The 19,990-nt window shown below is 44.9% G+C and overlaps 1 protein-coding gene across 6 annotated transcripts in view; it reads left to right on the top strand.

Annotated features, from left to right (window-relative positions):
• The window catches only part of Syne2 (spectrin repeat containing nuclear envelope protein 2), a 367,778-nt gene that overhangs the window by 331,337 nt on the left and 16,451 nt on the right, over positions 1-19,990 (top strand). For 5 of the 6 annotated variants that reach the window (XM_017802560.2, XM_029554761.1, XM_029554764.1 and 2 more), the window contains 5 exons: positions 10,950-11,112; positions 16,580-16,767; positions 17,456-17,606; positions 17,911-18,093; positions 19,322-19,459. In XM_017802560.2, coding sequence (XP_017658049.1) covers positions 10,950-11,112; positions 16,580-16,767; positions 17,456-17,606; positions 17,911-18,093; positions 19,322-19,459 — 823 coding nt within the window. Of the gene's footprint in view, positions 1-5,065; positions 5,138-10,949; positions 11,113-16,579; positions 16,768-17,455; positions 17,607-17,910; positions 18,094-19,321; positions 19,460-19,990 lie in introns of those variants that run through there. The other variant, XM_008850489.3, reaches the window with a different exon arrangement.

Here is a 19,990-nt window from a genome sequence, read left to right as displayed (position 1 = left end):
TGCCTGGACATTTCTTCACAGAGTTGGTAAAGTGAGCTCAGTCTTCTCTGTGGTAACCTGGCAGGTTTATACATGTGCAGATTAAAGTTTGGGGACAATGAATAGAAATTCTAGTTTGCATAAATGCAAATGCTATTTTAGTAAAATCTCACATGGATATTGTGTGTGTGTGTGTGTGTGTGTTGTTGTTTAGTTTGTGGTGCTGAGGATTAAACTCAGAGTCTCACACACATGCTAGGCAAGAACTCTACCAAGAGTTATTATTTTTGTTATTGTTGCTACTGAAGTAGTTAGGGCTGCAAGCACTTACCACCGTGCCTAGCGAATTCGTTTTAAATAAGAACGGGAAAGTTAGTTTGAAAAGAGATCCTTGAGGAGGTATCATTGAAAAACTCCCACTCTGTGTTAGCATTGATGTGTCACACATGAAATTATGTGGGCCTGTTTCTGCCTCAGTGTGGCAACCACTGGGGGCCCTTGACTGCCCCCACAGTGGGGCCCAGTGTACACTCATGACAGGGGTCCTCTATAAGCTTGCCAGGTCCTTGCTGGGCATCTTGTCCATTGGAGAGTACAGCTTTTAGGTCTCTACCTTGGGACCACTTATACAACACTGTCTTCCACTGACCTGGCATGTGTTTTACAAGATCATGTGCTCAGTTTTGAATGTGTATATGATTTAGAATTTGGGAGAGAACCTGGAAGGTGCATGAAGTTTTGGGGAGTGATGAGAATGGGGTGCTGTTAATGGTGTAGCATGTCCTTAACTTCACTGATTTCTAGAAACCATAAATGGACCTGATTTTGTCAGCAGAGGCACCAGCTTAGTGGTAGGAGCATTACAGGTAGGAAATAAGTCATTTATATAAAATGGAAGTGGATGTCTGAGCCGCTATAGAGCCAAGTAGAGAGTCCAGATCCTATCTTCCTGAGAGGGGGTGGAGGGCCTTGGGAATTGCTGCCATCCCAGAGGTTCTTTATGAAGGTATAAGATGGAGCTGCCTGGAAGCCACCCAGGAAGGGACAAGAAACCCCATTAGCTCAAATGTAAGCAGTGAAGCCAGAGGGGTAGATTTGGGCTTTAAGTCTCAGCCAAAGATTTGGCCTCCTAAATACAATCTGTGTCCTTCTTGGTTTCGTAGTAGTGGCAAGGTTCCTGAAGGCAAAGATCCAGGGGATTTGGCTGGAAGGATAGACTGTGCTGAGTTCGACTTCTCTCCACAACTAGTTGAAAAAGAAACATAGAGAAACTTAAGGTGGTACTAAGTAAGGCTTGAGTCTTGAGTCACTCCTGACTTTTGTATTCATTCACTGTGGAAGCTTGAGTGTGTACCTCAGTTTCCTCACCTGTAAAATGTGTCCAGCAGCCCATTAGCGGCTGCTGTGCCCTGTGTAGATGAATGACATGTGTTCATGTGTTACTCATTTATTGTAGGACCACCAACGCATGTAAAAGCCATTGTTTATGGACCAGTTTTTTCATTGTTTCATTGTGAAGTGGAAGACCATTCCCTTGGTTGTATCTAGTTAAGAGAGGTCTTCCCTCCACGAGACCAGGGATTTGATGATCTTACATGTCTGGGCAGGTGAGATAGCTCAGTGAGTTAAAGCACTTGAGATACAAGCCTGATGACCAGAGTTCAATCCCCAGAACCCATGCAAAGGCAGAAGGAAAGAATTGACTTCATAAATTTGTCTTCTGACCTCCACATGAGCAGGGTGGCACATGTATACCTGCAATCACACATCATATGCTTGCACAAAAATAATAATAAATTAATTCAAAAAGAAATAAATAGGGACTAGGGAGATGGCTCCACAGTTAAAGTATATACTGCTTTTGCAGAGGACCTGAGTTCAGCTCCCAGCACCCATGCTGAGCAGCTTACAACCACCTGTAACTCCAGCTCCCAGGGCTCTGACACCCTCTTGGCTTCCTTTGGGCACCCACACAAACATCACATACACATGCCTCCCTGTGTTTGTTTAATGAGTAAGTATCGGGATTGTGAGAATAAGAGCATTTCTAATGGGTCTTTGCTATTATCATCTTCATGTCCCAAGTCATCCTGAGTACCTGGCATAATTAAGGGTATGATAACATCATACCTCCTCATTCAGGAGCAAGATCTAGCTTACGCTAGAGATCCCGCATGAGAGAGCAGCAGGACAATCAAGGGTCCATCCACGCACATCTGCCTATGGCTGTCTGCTACCCACAGTTGCAGAGAAGGGGGCTTAGCCACAAACCACTGTCCTCTCTTGTAAAGTATTCAGTTCAGCAAGTTCCAGCCTTAAAGCAAAGAACCTGAAAAGCACATCTCCTGAAATAACATTCACAAGGGCTGGGGAGCCCGTCACCTTCATATGAGATTACTTAGCCCCTGGGCTATCATTATCTAGAATTCAGTCAGACTTGGTGACAAGGAATATTAGTTACATACCTCTGCACTCACTTGACAGATTAAATGAAGAGTAAACTTTGTTAACCGTAGTTATTAGCTCCTCTTCTTATGTTTCTTACATGGCAATAGAAAGTGACTTGGCGAAACCAGAATACAGGAAGGGCCACTGAGTTCTAGAAGTTGTTTTTCAGAGCAACCAATTTGTGAAGTCAGTCCTCTGTCTTGGAGGAAGTTGAGCTACCTCAGAACAGATTAGGCACAAAATGCAGGGAGATGGATTATCCAGAATAGCTTAGGTACAAAAGGTGCCAAGCAAACACACTCAGCTAGCAGAGACCATAGCTCTGAGAGGGCCTTCTTGGATTTCATTTCCTCAATGGGACTGAAGTCAGAGAAGGATTTAGCCTGCCATATAACCTAACCAATGTCTGATTGATTGATTGATTGATTGATTGATTGATTGATTGATTGATGGATTGGGGATGAGCATCACCAATTTCAAATTCCATCTACTCAGTCTCCCAGCACACCTATCCCATTTCATTAATGAAAACCTTGGCCATGTTGTATGAAGCAGAAAATGTAGCCATAAGGCACTGTGTCTTCAGCCAGTCACTCTGTTTATATGTCTGCCTTGTTTACATGTGGGCTGAGCCTCTTCAGGAGATATGGATGAGGGTGGAGACTCTGGGAGAGGGTGCCTACACCCAAAGGCAACAACAGTGTCCTTTCTTAATAGCTCTCCACGTTTTTATTTATTTGGTGACAGGGTCTCTCATTGAGCCTACAGCTTATCAATTGGCTAGATTTCTAGCCACTGAGCTGTGGGTCCTCATGATTATATGACAAGCACTTTACTGACTGAGCCATCTCCCCAGCCCCAAGGTGGGACTGTTTTTAAAGACTTTTTCTTATGGTATGAATGATCTCATGAGAAGTTCCAGGGCCTGAAAGAGAAAAAAACCCCACTGCCACCTCTGCCCCTTGTGCAAGGATCATTAGTGATTTTAATTTTCTTTTTGCTTCTCTACATTTTCTAAGGAAAGCATTGTTACTGTTCTCTTTAATGCCTCCCCAACAGTTGCATCATGAATAGGCCTTGTATCCTCAAACCAATGTATGAAGGAGAGGCTTCAAGTCAGACAGTAGCGTGGTAGTTTCCTATTGACATTGGATTGTATTCTTGCTTTCAAAAGTATCAAGTCCATGGAAAGACACTGAAGGAAATTAAACATAGTTTTCACATTTCACCTACCAGTGTGAAAGCTCATCCAGTTTATGATAATAGCAATTAAAATGTCATTTAAATTCAACAGTTAGTACTGTGGCAACCAGTGCTAAGATCGTTTTTCATCCCTTGCAGAATGGGATAAAGCTTTTCGTGGCTCTCCTTTTATCTGCCTTTTCTCAAGGTTACTATGGCAGGCCAAACAATGCTGCTAGTAGGGAAGTTGACTTGCTTTGGCCATCACAGGTTGCCTGGAGGGATTTAGAGGCTGTTTGGCACAGTTCAAGGTGGACCTTCCCATCAACCCTACCATTCCACCTCTAGAGCAGGTTGCTGCTGCTCCCACACCCTCCAGAAGTGCCTTCCTGGGGGTCAGGAGCTCCCCCAAGGGGAGCAGCTATCAACTCCTTGAGACGCAACTGGCCTGGTATGCAGCATCGGGTAGGGCCTGCAGACAGAGCCTCAGTGGCTCACACTTAGTCCACAGGAGCAACCCAGCAGTGGGCATGAGAGAAGTAGGTGCCATATTTTTGGAGAAATGTCACCAAGCCTACACTCCTGTTCCACTGGTCTAGAACATTTGCTACATCTCCAAGGTAGGGGTGCAGTAATGACTAGACGGGTGGGTTGTAGGAACACAGGAGAAAGGACCGAGATCAAGTCTCAAAATACAGATCAAAATAAGTCTGGTAAAAGCCAGTGCTCTGATAAACAGCCTTTCCAGATCAGCTAGAGGAACTAAGTCTAGAAAGAATTTCCATGTGCCCCCATGTACGGACACTCAGGAAGAAGGAACTGGCACGATGGAAGGCCTAAATCTCTCCTCTGCTCCTCTATAGTTCATTTGTACTGCAAAGTGGAGTCCTTGTACAACAGTCAATGGAATGGATTCCATGAACTCTGCCCTTCCTCAGCTAGTCCATCAGGTCTAAGGGGGCAGGCAGGAAACCCCCTGTGAAGGTCTTCAGGAGGACAGGAGAAAGACATCCCTGGATGGCTCAGGCTGCAGGTGCAGTTCACTGCTCCTTGTAAACTTGAAAGAGAGAAATTAGAGAACAGAAATCCTTCCCCACCCCCCCCACCCCCATGTTGGCAATCTAAATGTTTCCTCCCTGGCTTTATAGCACTTCATAAATAACGCAAAGCCAAGATAACACTGGGACTTTCTTCCCCCAGCCCTGCAATTCTGCAGCGTCAGAACAAAGGCTGTGTGTATGAGGAAAGAGCTGGAGAAGGATGTTTTCTTTATTGCAAGGGGGAAAACTGAGATTAAAAATTGCAGTCAGTGGAGAAGGTGTCTTCCTTCCCCACCAACGTTGCCTTGTGCCTGCAAGCCAGCCAGTGCCATGGAGGAGCCTTGGGGAGGGCAGTGAGAAGATGCTGAGCCAGTGAATGAAGAGGGCATGCTGGGCAGGGGGAGGGGCCGCCTCGCTGGGAGGTGGAGGTGCAGCCCGGAACTAAGAGCTTCCGTTGAAACCTAAGGAATGATTTTTTCTCACAAACAGTAAGTGCCATTTCAGTTGTCAACCATGCTGGTGGCCCAGGCAGGGGCTGCTGTCTCTGTGTGTCTTGCTGTCTGCCTAGCTCATTTTGGTTACAATAGAAATCACCGGCGAGATGGTGGCTGTGGAGTGTGTGCATTCAGCCATCGGGGGATGGGTTTTCTCCTGGCGGCAGCGTGCATGTGGTGTCTGCAGTCTGCCTCTGACAAGCAGGGCAGAGATGTGATTGTGCTGTGTGGAAAATGGAAATCTCCTGGTGACAGAAATGCTTCAAAGAGGCAGTTAGCTCCAAAATGTATTGTAATGTCCTTGCCCCTCAAAACAGGGCTTGGAGAAGTTGAAGTAATTAATGATTTTGCTCTAAAGATATTTAGTTCTTTAAAGCGATACAATTATGCAGGCTTGGTACTGTATGTTTAGCAACTGACAGCTGCCCACGGGTTTGAGTATTTATTTCAGTACAAATTCAGATACTTTTGACCATCTCAGGTTTCCTTAGTAATTTTTGTTACGCTGTCCACATTGGTGTAGGCATCTTTCTTAATGTATGCTGACCTGATCTTTCATAATTTAACTGTATGCTGCTTAGCATAAAAAGAGGGCTGAAAGGTGAATTATTTCATGTGACTGGATATGAATTGTCCCAGATACATATGCATTCGATATTTTAAGCCTCCATCATACGTTGCAAGACTTAATGTTTGGTGTATACATGGATTGCCAACCCACCTTCATTTTAACTGTTTGTTCTAGAAGGAAAGCCATGTTCAGTAGTGAACCATATGAGTCATATCAAGTTAAGATGAAAGAAAATCTTACCTTGATCCCATTCTGCATCTCTACCCACAATCACTGTGAAAGAGACCTTCTGTTTGACAGCCACTCTTAGGCATAATTCTAGTTTTGTTTGGTTTCATAGAAAAATGTCTATTCAGTTGACTAACTTTTCCTTTGAGCCTAAAAATATCATTATTCTGGTCATCAATCCTAGAATTCAACTCTGAAAAATCAAACTTCATTTTTTTCCTAATTATGTCATTTGTTAAGAGAGATAAATGTTGCCATGTTACCTGAGTGAAAGTGAGCAAATGCAAAGGCGGGAAGCATGTAAACAAACTCAGGGTGGACGCCAACAGGCTAGTTTCTGAATAGGTTTCACTTGGGGTTTAGGTATTTCTAAGCGCAACATTTATGAGTCCTGATAGAAGTCAGTCATCAGGATTAGTGAAAGGCATGTGCTTCCTGACCCAGGAAATCTAACAGTTTGGTTACAGTGTCTACAGAGAACAGAGTGATACAAATTTCAACCATATACCTGTTGGTTTCTGGAGTAAGTTGTCACGTGATTGTCTGAGAACCAGTAAGAACCAGTCTGATTCCCATGCATCTGGAGTGTTATACCAGGTTGAGGCATGGAACAGGGTAGATTCCTGGGTAACACTTTCTCTGCCTTCCCTTCCTCTACTTTGCCTTGTGTGCTTGTTCATCAGTAGGTCACGTGGAAAACGAGGGCTTAGGAGCAAACATCACTCACAGTTGGACAGCACGTTGTTTCTGGGCGGAGTGCTCTGGTCTTTAAAATATCTTTTTTTATGGCCATTACTTCCTCATCCAGCAGGTATGTACTGAGCACCTCCACTATTGTATTACAATATCTAAATTTCAAGGGCATGAGCTCTGTGGAAATACGACCTGCTGTCCTCCAATGATCATTGAATCCTACAATGCACAGGACCCAAAACAAAGCAAATGGTGACTTGTATATTGGAAGAAAATCATAGAAGGAAAACCTGGGCAGCATCTCAGAGACTCCAAGCCTCCTTCCATGCACTAGGAGCCATAGGACGAAGCACCCAGGGGATTGGCTCCTCCCCCACCGTGTCCTGAAGCTGACTGTATCCTTGACAGCAGCAAAACCCATCTTCTACCCGCCATCTGTGCACATCTGCACATTCGGGGTATAGGGAAAGCCACAGGACAACTGCTCTGAGCCAGACTGCCTGGGTTAGAATCCCGCCCCTGCTATTTAATTGCCATGTGACTTGGCCAGTTAACCTATGTGCCTTAGTTTTCTCAACTGTCAAATGGGGATAGTAGTAAATGGCACCTGTCTCCCAGCACTGTTGCTAGCCAGGGAGGCACAGCAGGCTTGGCATGTGAGATAAGCATTAGCGTGTTAAATGGATGTTCTGTTTTAGAACTACGGCTTTTGGATTACAAAGCATATCAGTGTAAACATTTTAAAAGATTGGGTTTACACACAAAACGGCTAGTATAGGCTGACTATTCCTTATCCAAAATGTTCAAGAACAGAAATAACTTTGAATTTTTAAAAAATTTTGGAATATTTGAATATGCATGATGAGAATTTATTGGGGTTTTTTGTTGTTTTTTTTTTTTGTTGTTGTTGTTGTTGTTTGTTTTGGGAGACAGGATCTCATGATGTATCCCTGGCTGGCCTAGAACTTGCTATTAGATCAGGCTGGACTTGAAATCCTCCTGCCTCTGCCTCTGCCTCTGGTATTTCCTATACACAAAGCCTGAAGGTGGTTTTGTACATTTTTGGTGTGTCTGTGTTTTAAAGGTAGTCATCATGTGAGGTCTTGTGTGGAGTTTTCTACTTGTGGTGTCATATTGGCATGCAGAAGGTTTTGGATTTTGAGCATTTCAAGTTACAGATTTTCAGGCTAGGGATACTCAATCTTTATTTTATTTCTGTACCCCATTGCTTGCCTTGAGCACTCCATTTTGGATACCACAGCCCTGGGGAGATCAGGCAAATTGTTCCTCCCCTTCTCCAGGAGTTAGAACTGACCACAGCCTTGGGCTGACCGAAGTCAAAGTGGCCACACCCAGGCTATTTTGTATTTGTTAGTACCCTTCATACAGAACATGTCTTCTTAAGCCCCTTCTTGTTGAAATAAGGAACAGGCTGAGATTCTCCTGGTGGAATAGGGATAGAGAGCTGCTGTCCTAGGAGGAAGGAGAAGGAAGGTGGGGAGTAGCAGGAAGGTCACTGAGCCTGAATGCACCTTGTTCCCACCCACAGGAAGTCCTCACAGCCTGACCTCTTCTCCAGTCAGAGCTTTTCAGGAGGGCAGTCCCCCAAAACCATGTGGATGCTTTCTGGTCCCTGTTCAGTCAGAGTGGCAGGAAGGCACTGGAAATGAAAGCCATGGAAATGAAAGAGGGATCTGGGTTACAGCTGAATCCAGGCCTGACCCGGATTCTGTTACTTCCTTTTCAATAAATCATCTCGTGGCTTTGAAGGTAACTTGTTTGCTGCAGGAATAATACAGTTTGGAGAATGAACCACCTTGAAATTGATCATACCCACAGTTCTTAGACATTTATCCTTGTCAGCAATGTCCCAAATGCCCTTCATGTGTGACATCTCCTGCCATCTTCTAAGCTAACCAGTGAAGGAAGGTATTACTGTTAGCGTCATTTTACAAGTAAGATTAAGGAAACCAGGACTCAAAACTCAGGCCTCACAGACTACATAGCCTGCTTCTAAGCTTTCCAACCTTGTGAAGCCACTGAGAGTAAGTGTGTAGGAAAGAACTTCATGAGGTTCAATACCAGGTGGACAAGGCGTTATCATAGCATCATGTGTCCTAGTCAGCATATTTATAATATACCAGTGGCTGGCTGTCTCCTTGGTCCCACATAACTGCAAGGTATTTAATTTTACAGTTAATAAGGAAACTGGGAGTCAGAACCAGATATGTTGCAGGGATGTGGAGCTTGTACATGGTAGATGATGGTTGATTGGGACTTAGACCCTGGTCTTCATGTCTCTAGAGTTCTGACCTTAACCTCATCTTTTGTGAACACCTCCCTGAGGCTTGAGAGACCTCAGAGGCCTACTACAGGGGCTGAGGTGAAAAGATGTTTGTTAAATCATGAAAGTCACTGCTAAAAGAGCTGGAATTGGAAGGCAGTCCCCAGGTGTTAACTTGGTTGATTATGAGACACAAACACACTGACTCTTTGGTCCACTTAAACCATAGCCTAGGGGGGTGGGAATGTAGGTAGCTTAGTTAGTAGAGTGGTTGCTAAGCATGCTCTTAAACCCTGGATTTGATCCCCAGCACCACATAAACCAGTATGGTATAGTGCATGCCTGTAATGCCAGCACTCAGAAGGGAAAGACTAGAGGATCAGAAGTTCAGGGCCATCCTTGACAACATAGCAAGACCTCTGCTACAGATGTCTGAAAGTCGAATTAAAATGACCTGTAGAGGAAGTTATACATGTTTATACTTTCAACAAATGTTTGTTGGCACTTTCTGCCCCCAGCCATGTGGGACGTACTGCCTGGCTACCTCTCTGTCCTAGGGGGTAGAGTGTCTCCCACAGTGAGGACAGAAGGGCTGGGCACTGCAGGAACATAGAGGGTGGGGGAGAGGGACTATGAGAGAATTTCCCCTAAGGAAAGAGGAGCAGCTGTCCAGAGGGAAGGTTGAGTGGCCTAGAGGCCACCCAAATTGCTTGAGGTGTTGAAAAGATCACGAGATTAAACTGGTTTGTCGGGATAGAAAAAGAACTGTTGAAAGGCTCAGAGCATGAATCAGACCTGTCCTCAGAAAGTACGCGTCAGCTGTGGAATTGCAGGTGGGTAGGAAAACAAGGAGGCCAGGAGATTGTTCAGTTCAGTAAGAGATGATTGGGGGGCAGGGGGCAGTGTTCATCCTGTGAGTTGGGGTCAGCACCTCAATTTCTCTTTCTACCACTGTCAGCTGGGGAATACTGTTCTGACAGCATCTTCCAGCATGAGGCTTAACAAGGGGGAACTTTGAACTGTAACCCTTACTTCAAATCTCTGGGATCAACTAAAATCCCCCAGATCAACAATTACTCACTCCACTTTGGAACTTTGATGAAAAAGCCTGATTGAAGCATTTCATTCAGTTTTCATGTAGACAATGATGGCTAGCCAGGTGAGGTGACACACACCTCTAATCCCAGCACTGAGGCAGGAGGATCTGTGATTTTAAGGCCAGCATGGGCTGCTTAGCAAGGGCCTGTCTCAGAATGACGACGATGGTTTTTCCCTTAGCATCTCTTTCCCTCGTGCTTGTTGACACAAAGTGCCAAGGAGCACAAGCTACATTAATGCTACATGTACAAGCTACATTAATGCTACATGTATGTGTTCTTTCAAACAGGCTGGAGGGAAACCGAGGCAGGTTAGGGGGTGGCAGGCAGAACTTCCCTTGAGTGGCCCCTCCCTTTCTGACTCAGAGATGCCTTATAACATACCCACAAAGCTGCTTCAATGGACCACCAACTCTCACACTAAAGTGGTGGGGGTTGCTGTGTGCTCTGTCCTTGCTCAGAGGACATAAGGGGCATCATGAGCCAAATAACCAAGGGAACCAGGTTGTCTGAGTCAGTGAAGGCCCCTGACTGCTGCTGTCTCAGGCATACTGATGACAGAAGCTAGTGGAAGCAGCCAGAGCAGTTATTTTGGAGAGAGGGAAATGGCATTTCCCATCATCTCTGGAACCCCAGGAAGCTGTGTGGGGTATCAGGGGAGCCCACTGCTAGAATGACAGAACATGCTAGTAGACTGAGTCTGTGTGAAAAAATCACCTGGGCCTACAGTTTTGTCAAGTGTCACCTGTTCTGGGAAAACTTGTACCTGGGGATGTAAGAATTGTTCCTGCTGTAAACTCCCAAAGCTACGAGGATGTCTTTCCACCCACCAGCACCCTCACCAGCCCATCCTACCCACTGCTAAGTGTTGTTTTTTTTTTGTTTTGTTTTGTTTTTTGGTGTTTTTTTTTTTTTTTCTGCCAATGTGTTTAGGGTGAAGAAGCTGAAGGAGACATTTGCTTTCATTCAGCAGTTAGACAAAAACATGAGCAACCTTCGAACCTGGTTGGCGAGAATTGAGTCGGAGCTCTCCAAGCCGGTTGTTTATGATGTCTGTGACGATCAGGAGATCCAGAAGAGGCTAGCTGAACAACAGGTGGGTGACAGGAAGGAGTGTTGAGGGGAAAAGTGGCTACCATGGAAGGCCAGCACAGACCTGACCTCATCTGGGTGTTTCAGGGAGTTCAAACATGGGTTTGTTTTTCCAGAGGAAACTAATCTCCTGTACGGGTCCTGTCAGTGTATGTGTGAGGCATCCATCTCTTGAATGCTCCCCCTCCATATAGCTCTTTGTGAAATAGTTTGAATAATGTTAAGATGAAGCCCTTAATCTTGTTGGTTAATAAGTTTCTCTCTCTCTCTCTCTCTCTCTCTCTCTCTCTCTCTCTCTCTCTCTCTCATACCTAGAGCTGGAATCACAGGTGATTGTGAGCTACCTGATGTGGGTGCTGGAAACTGAACTCAGGTCCTCTTATACTCACGTGCACATACCCACACACAGACACACATAATTTTTTAAAAATAATATTTTTAAAAATTGAAGTGCTGTTATAGTTACCATGACACCTGTTCTTTGGCTTTCAAACTAGTCTGATTTTGTAATGCTACAAATTTAAAATACTGGTTTTCTACTTTGGAATCTACATGTGTCTTTTTTTATGGAGGTCATCTAGACTCTGTCTTTGCTTTGGAGAAAAGAATAGTGACATCATATAATTGTAGTGAACATTACAGAGATGTGAATATCCATTCCAGTGGAATCATAGCTAGGAACACTTAGCTCTACTTACTAGTTTGACCCTCTAGTATGAACAGTCTATCAATAAACATGGCCTTATAAATAACCATCCAGTAGCTGGTGGGTTGTTTTTTGTTTGTTTTGTGGTAAATGCTGGCACTGGCAATATCTTTGCTCTTAAAGAATGGTTGGCTAAATTTGGTAGGCACCTAAAACTGTTTTGACATTGTGTAAATCCAGTGTGACAAAACATTAAATTGCAGAGAATTTATTCCCCAAGCCAATTTGAAGCTGTTGTTCTCCTGGTTTTCTTTGTTCCCCTGATGAAATGGTCTGTCATTTCATTTTGGTGGATTTGAAGGCCTCCTCTTTGTAGAGTTCAAGATCATTATAAATGGAATTTTTAGCCCCTTTGATTACCAAAAAAAGTTATGGAATTGGTATTGGGGACTACCATTACCGTGAAGTTTAATGAGTTAATTTTCCCTTGTTGTAATGAACTACCACAGATTTAGAAGCTTAAAATCACAGAGTTGTTATCTTATAGTTTTGATGGTGCTGCAGAGCCGCCCTCTTTTCTAGAGGCTCTAGGGGGAAATTAATTTATGTAACAGGCTCCTGGAGGTCACTACCCTTGGTGGTCCCATCCTATCTTCAAAGACATTGACATTATATCTCCATGGACCTTTTTTTTTTTTTTTTTTTTTTTGGTCTTTTTGAGACAGGGTCTCCCAGTAGTCCCACCTGGCCTGGAACTCACTATGTAGACCAGTCTAGCCTTGAACTTACAAAGATCTACCTGCCTCTGCCTCCTGAGTGCTGGGACTAAAGGCATGCACCATCATGCCTGACCATGGACCATTCTTCATGGATCCTTTCTAATTCTCCTTCCACCTTTAAGGACCTTGGGGATTCCATTGGCCTAGCCCAGATTATCACCCAGAATGTCAATATTTTAAGGTCACATGATTTGCTGATTGGACTTCTTTGCTGAATAACCTAATGTAGTCACAGGTTGCAGGGTTAGGATATGGACATTCTTGGGAGCAGAGGAGGTCTTATTCCACCTACTGCAGATGTCCTGAAGAAATTGTTAGCATTTTGTTGAAAAGAATGCTGCCATGTGTTCATTACAGTAAGTCCAGACCTTCCAAAATAGTGAAAACAGAATGCTACCCCCAAAATTATGGATGGGCCATTTCTCAAAACTTTATATTTCCATCCTGAATAAATGCAATAAACTGCTTCCAAAAATAAGACCTAAAAAGGTGGGACCCACCTAGTACTGCCCTCCGAAAAAACCCTCAGCCCCCTAAAGTTGTTAAGATCAATGATGTCCCTTGGTCCTCATAGTAATTTCCTTGGGGACCTGGCAGAAGAAGAATTAGGCCCTCTGAGAGTCGTTTCTGCTCCTGTTTCATTATATAGAACTCCTTTAGCATGTGATGCGAAGGTTGTACTGTTACTCCTTCAAAATACAAATGTGGTGGGGACTCTGTGATGCTTCCAACATGGGCCATTTTCCTTGACCTCAGCATTTCTCTCCTGTTTTTGTTTTTTGTTTCTTGGTTTTTTTTTCACTACTTGGTTCCCTGTGGGGTGGGGTACCACATGGTGGCTTAGGGGGAAAGCTCCCATTCTGTAATCAATAGCCCTTTCCCCTGAACAGACCTGTTCAATTCACCCCAAACTCCCAAAGCATCTCCACCACCACCATCACCTATTCAACTTGCTGCCTGATTTGCTTATCCCCTAGACCCTTCCTTGGAAACAGCCTGGAGCCACCCTACCACCCCATTCCCCCACCCTACCCCACCCTGGATCCTCCCTCTCATTTTCCCCTTCATCCCCTGGTTTCTTTTTCTCTCCATTCTTTCCATCTGCATTCTCTTCCCCAGTGTCGCTCACCTCTGCTTGCTGCGGCTTCTTCCTTAGCGCACTCTCAAAGGCAGTGCTCTGGATCACCTTCTCCGGGACAGAAAATCAGTATGAACAGGAGTGCCTTTTCAGAACTGATGGCAAAAGTCTGTCCCATCAGCTCTTCTCAGAGTTTGGACAGTTTCTGAAATGTAATTCTTGTTCAGACATGTGCCCACCTGTGTCACTGGTGTAGCACTTATATGGACTGCATTTTTTTATTATTTTTATTTTATGTATAGGAGTGTATCGATTTTAATTTTTTCTATTTATTTTTTATGTGTATGCGTGTATTGCCTATGTGTAGGTAAGTGCACCCATGTCGTGTAATGCCCGTGGAGGTCAGAAGAGGATGTCAGATCCCCTGGGACTGAAGTTGCAGACAGTTGTTAGCTGTCATGTGGGTGCTGGGATTCAAACCTAGGTCTTCTGCAAGAACAACCAGTGTTCTTAACTGCTGAGCCATCTCTTCAGTCCCTGTATGAGTGTATTGAATGCATGTATGTAAGCGCACTCATTTTGTGCAGTACCCCTGGAGGTCAGAAGAAGGCGTCAGATCCCCTGGAACTAGCGTTACAGGTGGTTGTTAGCTGCTCTCTGGGTGCTGGGAATCAAACCTGGGTCCTCTGTAAGAACAGACAGTGCTCTTAACCACTGAGCCATCTCTCCACCCCCTCCTTTTATATTGTAAGAGGTAACGAGTTCAAACTATATCAGTCAGCCATTTTATGGTGTTTTAGAAAATGTGGGGTTTTTAAAGATGGGGTATGTTGTTGAAACTGTTGGACTTTTTTAAAAAACCAGACGTTGCTTGCTTTTGAACTAAAATGTAGCTGATCTTTCATAATTATTTTAGAGCTCGTTTCTTGTCATTGCATCCCTACATATTCCATTTTCTGTAGCCATTTTATTCAACAGAAGCTGAATTAATAATGTAAGATAATCACAAAGACTCTTAAAGTGCCTGGCATTTGTGTCTGCCTCTGGACTCTGCCTTTCTGCTCTAGCCAGCTAGAGTCACCTGACGTCTTAGGCATTTTTCAATTAAAAGTATCAGTATGCCTCATTTAGTACTGCTCTTAGAGTTCACGTTTCTAATTTATTATTTTCCTAGCTAAAAAGGGCATGTATCAATACCAGTAAGCTTCAGGAAAGCCTGAAACAGTTCTGCAGACCAGAAACACGTCTTAAAACTGGAATTCTACTTGAATGCACTGACTGTAAAGCCAGCCCTGGTATTGGCCCTGGGAAGACTTGCACCCCATAGCATTTACAGGCTTTCTCTCTGGCTACAGAACTTAACCCACCTACACATCTCTTTCCATCTCTCCCACTTGGTGGACCAAGTGGGAGACACATTTTTTTCTGAATATAAATCTGTGGTGGGTCTTCAGTCAGGAGCTGAGCTAAGAATTGCCTGGGTTAGAATCCAGATGGGGTGTTAACATTTCTTTTCATAGTGATTTGAACACAGAATGTCCAGGGTATTTGTTTATCAGAAGAAATGTAAAAAGACTAGGTCCATCCAGTAGTCTCTAGAATTAAAGGTTGAAGTGAATTAGAATGAGTGCCTTTCCATGGACAATGGCAGCCATTGTTTGTAAAATAATACTCTTGTAAACTGACTTGCAGCATTAGTGTAATTTTATAGTGACTCACGTAAAACATACGTGGCCAAGGCTCTGCGTTGTGGTGTACTCCTTTAGTCTCAGCATTCAGGAAGGCAGAGACATCAGTAGATCTTTGTGAGTTTGGGGCCAGTCTGGTCTACATAGTGAGTTCCAGACCAGCCAGGGCTATCCAGTAAGACCCTATCTCTAAAAGAAAAACAAAACAAACAGCAACAAATGTACGTTTTAAGAAATGGGCATATAATAAAGCAATTAAAATAGAATTGAACTTTGTCTTTGCTACTTCATGGTATAATTTAGATACTAGGATTGATGGGGTGGTCTGACCACATTCGTCGCAGAATCTGAATAACAGGGATAGCTTCTCAGCTTTCTCTTTTTCTTTCCCTCTACCTCCCTTCCTCCCCATCCCCAGTCCACTCACACCCATAGTATGTGGGGAAAAAGTGTTTTTTCACAAGCTTGTCATCCTAACACTTGGAATGTAGAGGTAGAAGGATTAGAAGTTCAAGGCAAGTCTGGGCTACATGAAACCCTGTCTCAAAAAAAGGGGGGTGTGTGACTCATGTTCTGTCTTTTCCTATGGCCATGCACTACCTCTTCATAAGCATTCTTTTTATCCAGTCAAGGACACACCATCGCTATTAATATCATGAGACAAGACTCCAAAGACCTTACTTGGTCCCCAAGCCACAGCCTGTGCTGTAGCCTATGGGTGAAGAGCCTTGACATTCTTCCTAGGGAAACATAAAGTTCTCAGCTGGGCTCCTGGGGAGGCCATCAACATCTGTAAAGAACCAGAATAAAGGTCTTTGTGGATCTGAGAGTACTGTGATCCATCAAAGGTCAAGTGTTAGTTGCTTCAATTTTAGTTCCTGCTAAAGACTCAGTTTTCCAAAGACCTTCCCCAAATCAAGCCGTATTGGGGGGCCTCTAGGGTTGGGTGATTTAAATCAGCCCCATGTGTATCCAAAGCCTATGGTACCTAGCATGTCAGGGCCAGCAGTACCATCTGTCAGTGTGTCATGGACACCCCTGCCATTTGCACCCCCCATAATTCAGTACGTAAGCCCTGACGGTTGCCAGTATGTACGTTTCTGGTCAGGTGCCCACATCATAGGGTTTCCCAAAGAGAACTGGCTCAGTCTATTTGAATCCCAAGATACCTGTGCCCCTGGCCTGGGAGGGGAGAAGGAAGGATGAGTGGTGCTTCTTTGATGCCACCCTCCCTCCACCACCACCATCTCAAGTGCTTTTTTGTTGTCTTGCTATTGTAGGATCTGCAGCGAGATATTGAACAACACAGTGCAGGGGTAGAGTCCGTGTTCAACATCTGTGATGTCCTATTGCATGACTCTGATGCCTGTGCCAACGAGACAGAGTGTGACTCGATCCAGCAGACCACAAGGAGCCTGGACAGACGCTGGAGGAACATTTGCGCCATGTCAATGGAGCGGCGCATGAAGTAAGCAGCCAGCTGGCCTTGAATGTTGTTACTATGGCCAGCCAGACCAGCGTGCCTCTGAATTTTGAAACTATGACCAGCCAGACCAGTCTGCCCTTTCACCCCCAGCTGATACAACTGTGCTCTGTTTAAGTCACTTAGAAACACACTAGAAAGAGGCTGGGGATGCAGCTCACTCTTAGAGTGCCTATCATGGATGAGACCCTGCTTTCAATCCCCAACACAGCATAAACAGAGAATGATGGTGCATGCCTATCATCCTAGTCGTTGGGGGGGGGGGACACAAGAGGATGGAGAGTTCAAGGCTAGCCTGGGCTATGTGAGACCCTGTCTTAAAAAAATAATATAAGCCAAGAATTGGCAGAGAAACTCTAGTAGAGTGACCAATGTTAACAAGGAATCATTGAAGACATCTCTTTCCCTAGTCACAAAGCAGGGCAGGCAACCCCAACTCCTACTTTCAAGCCCTTGAGCTAGGCGTTTTGGGGTGGTTGGGTCCCCCAGAGGGAAAGTGTATAGACCAACAGCAACATCTTTAGTTATTTCCTAAAAGGGATAGTGGATTCGCTCCCTAAAATGGTTTGAGCAAAGGGAATGGGACCAGTCAAGGGACATGCAGAAATCTAAAGTGGGTAGACTTGCTTAGGTGGACATGGGTGGCTGTGCTAAGTCACATTCCTCCTGTCAGAATTGAGGAGACGTGGCGGCTCTGGCAGAAGTTTTTAGATGATTATACCCGCTTCGAGGACTGGCTCAAGTCTGCTGAGAGGACAGCAGCCTGCCCAAATTCCTCCGAGGTCTTGTACACGAGTGCCAAAGAAGAACTGAAGAGGTTTGAGGTGAATCCTTCCCCAGTCCCATTCTCCCACTGGGAGCCAAGCAGCCAGATGCCCCCACCACTATCAGGCTGCATAGCCCTCAGCCTGCTACCAGCTGCTAAGACAGCTTTCCGGTAACACGGATGTGTGCCAGCTGCTGTGCGGTGGGTGACCTTGGAGCTGTGCTTTACTGACCTCACAGAGCTGGGGACACAGCACTCTGCTGCTCTTGCAGCCAGAGCATCAGCCATGCCATTCTGAGTCAGGAAGGTGGGGATCCCAGACCTTTGCCTGCCTGGCACTGACCTCTCCTTGGGTGCCTCAGGCCTTTCAGCGGCAGATTCATGAACGACTCACACAGCTGGAGCTCATCAACAAGCAGTACCGGCGGCTGGCAAGGGAGAACCGCACGGACACAGCCAGCAAGCTGAAGCAGATGGTGCATGAGGGTAACCAGCGCTGGGACAATCTGCAGAAGCGCGTCACAGGCATACTGCGGAGACTCAGGGTAACCTTCCCACCGCCCTGGGCTTGCTGGTAGATTTTCAGAGAGAAGTGCTCTGTGAAATGTCTGTGGCAGGCTTGCGACACAGGGGCAGGTAGATAAACTGCCTTAACGTTCTTCCCACACAAAGGAATCTATGGCTGCCGCAATTCATTTTTAAAGAGGAATTTGCATAGAAATTCTTAGGCACTTGTTTGTATGATTCATGTTACCAAAACACATCTTTTTAAAACTTCTGTAACCCAATAGTGTGGGCATTGGCAGAGTGGGGCATAGGTTCCCTGGGTCAGCAAGGACAACACATGCGTTTCTGCCAAGAAACCTGCTTTGCCCATCTGATTGTATGGGCCTCGCATCAGAAATACAGATAAAACACAGAGTGTGCACCTCCCCTGCTGTGTGTGGGGTTGGACAGTGACTGACCAAGGGTTAGAGCACACTGACTAACCTCAGAGCATTCTGGGAAAATAAGAATCTGGGTTTTTTTTTTTTTTTTTTTTTTTTTTTTTTCTTTTCTTTTTAACCTTCTTAGGAGGACACTAGCAGGTATATCTAAAACTAGACAATTCCTTTGCATTTATTTCTTGCTGGTTTGGCTGTTACTAGTCTAAACCTTCATTTGGTTCTAAATGCCACATTTATCTGGAAATAGCTACCTGCCTGTGCAGTAGTAACCTGAACCTCCTTCATTGGAGAGGAGGAATCTGTTTGACACTTTCAGAATTACAGGAAGGTAAATGGGTGAGAGGGGCCTGAGCTCACTGTCTTTTTCTTTTACTTTTTTTTTCCTTTTTGTTTGAGTAGACTTAGTCTTACTATGTAGTTCAAACCAGCCTGCAATTCACGATTCTCCTGCCTCAGTCTCCAAGTACTAGGACTGCAACCATCTCCCATCATGCCTGGCTGTGCTTTTCTGTCTTGAAGCTGCTCAATCTCCTATCATGAGGAAAATGGCTACAGACTAATAGGAAAAACCCTAGGGGCCTGGCTGGGCCCTCTAGGTTCCCTCAGTGAACAGGGAAGATTTAGACCAAAAACCCCAGAATTCAGACTCCTGAAAAGACCCAAGAAAGCCATGCCCTCCCACACTTCCTGGGGTAGAAAACAAGGCTCGGAGCAGAATTCTGAGGCTTCTGGTACCCCAGAGACAGGTTTCTCTCCAAGAGCTCAGAACATCCTTTCCTTTAGGCCACAGGTGACCTTGTAAGTACTTTTCTTCCCTCTCTCACAGTACTTTACCAATCAGAGGGAAGAATTTGAGGGCACCAGGGAGAGTATTCTGGTGTGGCTCACAGAGATGGACCTGCAGCTGACCAACGTGGAGCACTTTTCAGAGAGTGACGCTGATGACAAGATGCGCCAACTGAACGTAAGTGCTTCTTTGGCAGCTCTTGGGAAAAGGTATCTCTGCAGAAGAGCTAGCCTGGTACAAACTTTAGCTGCTACACAGCAAATATTCCACAGTTCTTTAAGCAACAGGCCGCATCCCACCTGTGTACTTATAGACTCTCACAAACAGGGACACTGGTCCTCTCTGTCAAGTCTCATTTGAATGAGGCAGTTTTCTTAAGGTCATATGTAGTCAGTCATTCAAGGATGGCTCACTCTAGGTTCCAGAAAGAACTTTATAAGATGTTTCTCCACATTTGAGTTCCACATGTGGCAGGCTAGATGTAACAAGAAGAACATAGGTCACTGGTGGGGCCAAGAACAGATCCTTTCCTCTTCCACTGCTACTGATATCTGTATTACAGTCAATTTGGTAGTTTTGGTTTGGGTTGGCTGGTTTTTGTTTTTGAGATAAGGTCTTGCTATATAGCCCTGGCTGACCTGGTACTTGGTTATGTATGTAGCCCAGGCTGGTCTCAAACTCATGATGTTATCCTGGCTCAGCCTCCCA

This window comes from Nannospalax galili, unplaced genomic scaffold (assembly GCF_000622305.1).
Source record: "Nannospalax galili isolate Female #2095 unplaced genomic scaffold, S.galili_v1.0 scaffold144, whole genome shotgun sequence".
NCBI classification, from domain to species: Eukaryota; Metazoa; Chordata; class Mammalia; order Rodentia; family Spalacidae; genus Nannospalax; species Nannospalax galili.
Note: the sequence above shows the minus strand (reverse complement) of the source record. Positions and strands in the feature narration are given on the sequence as shown.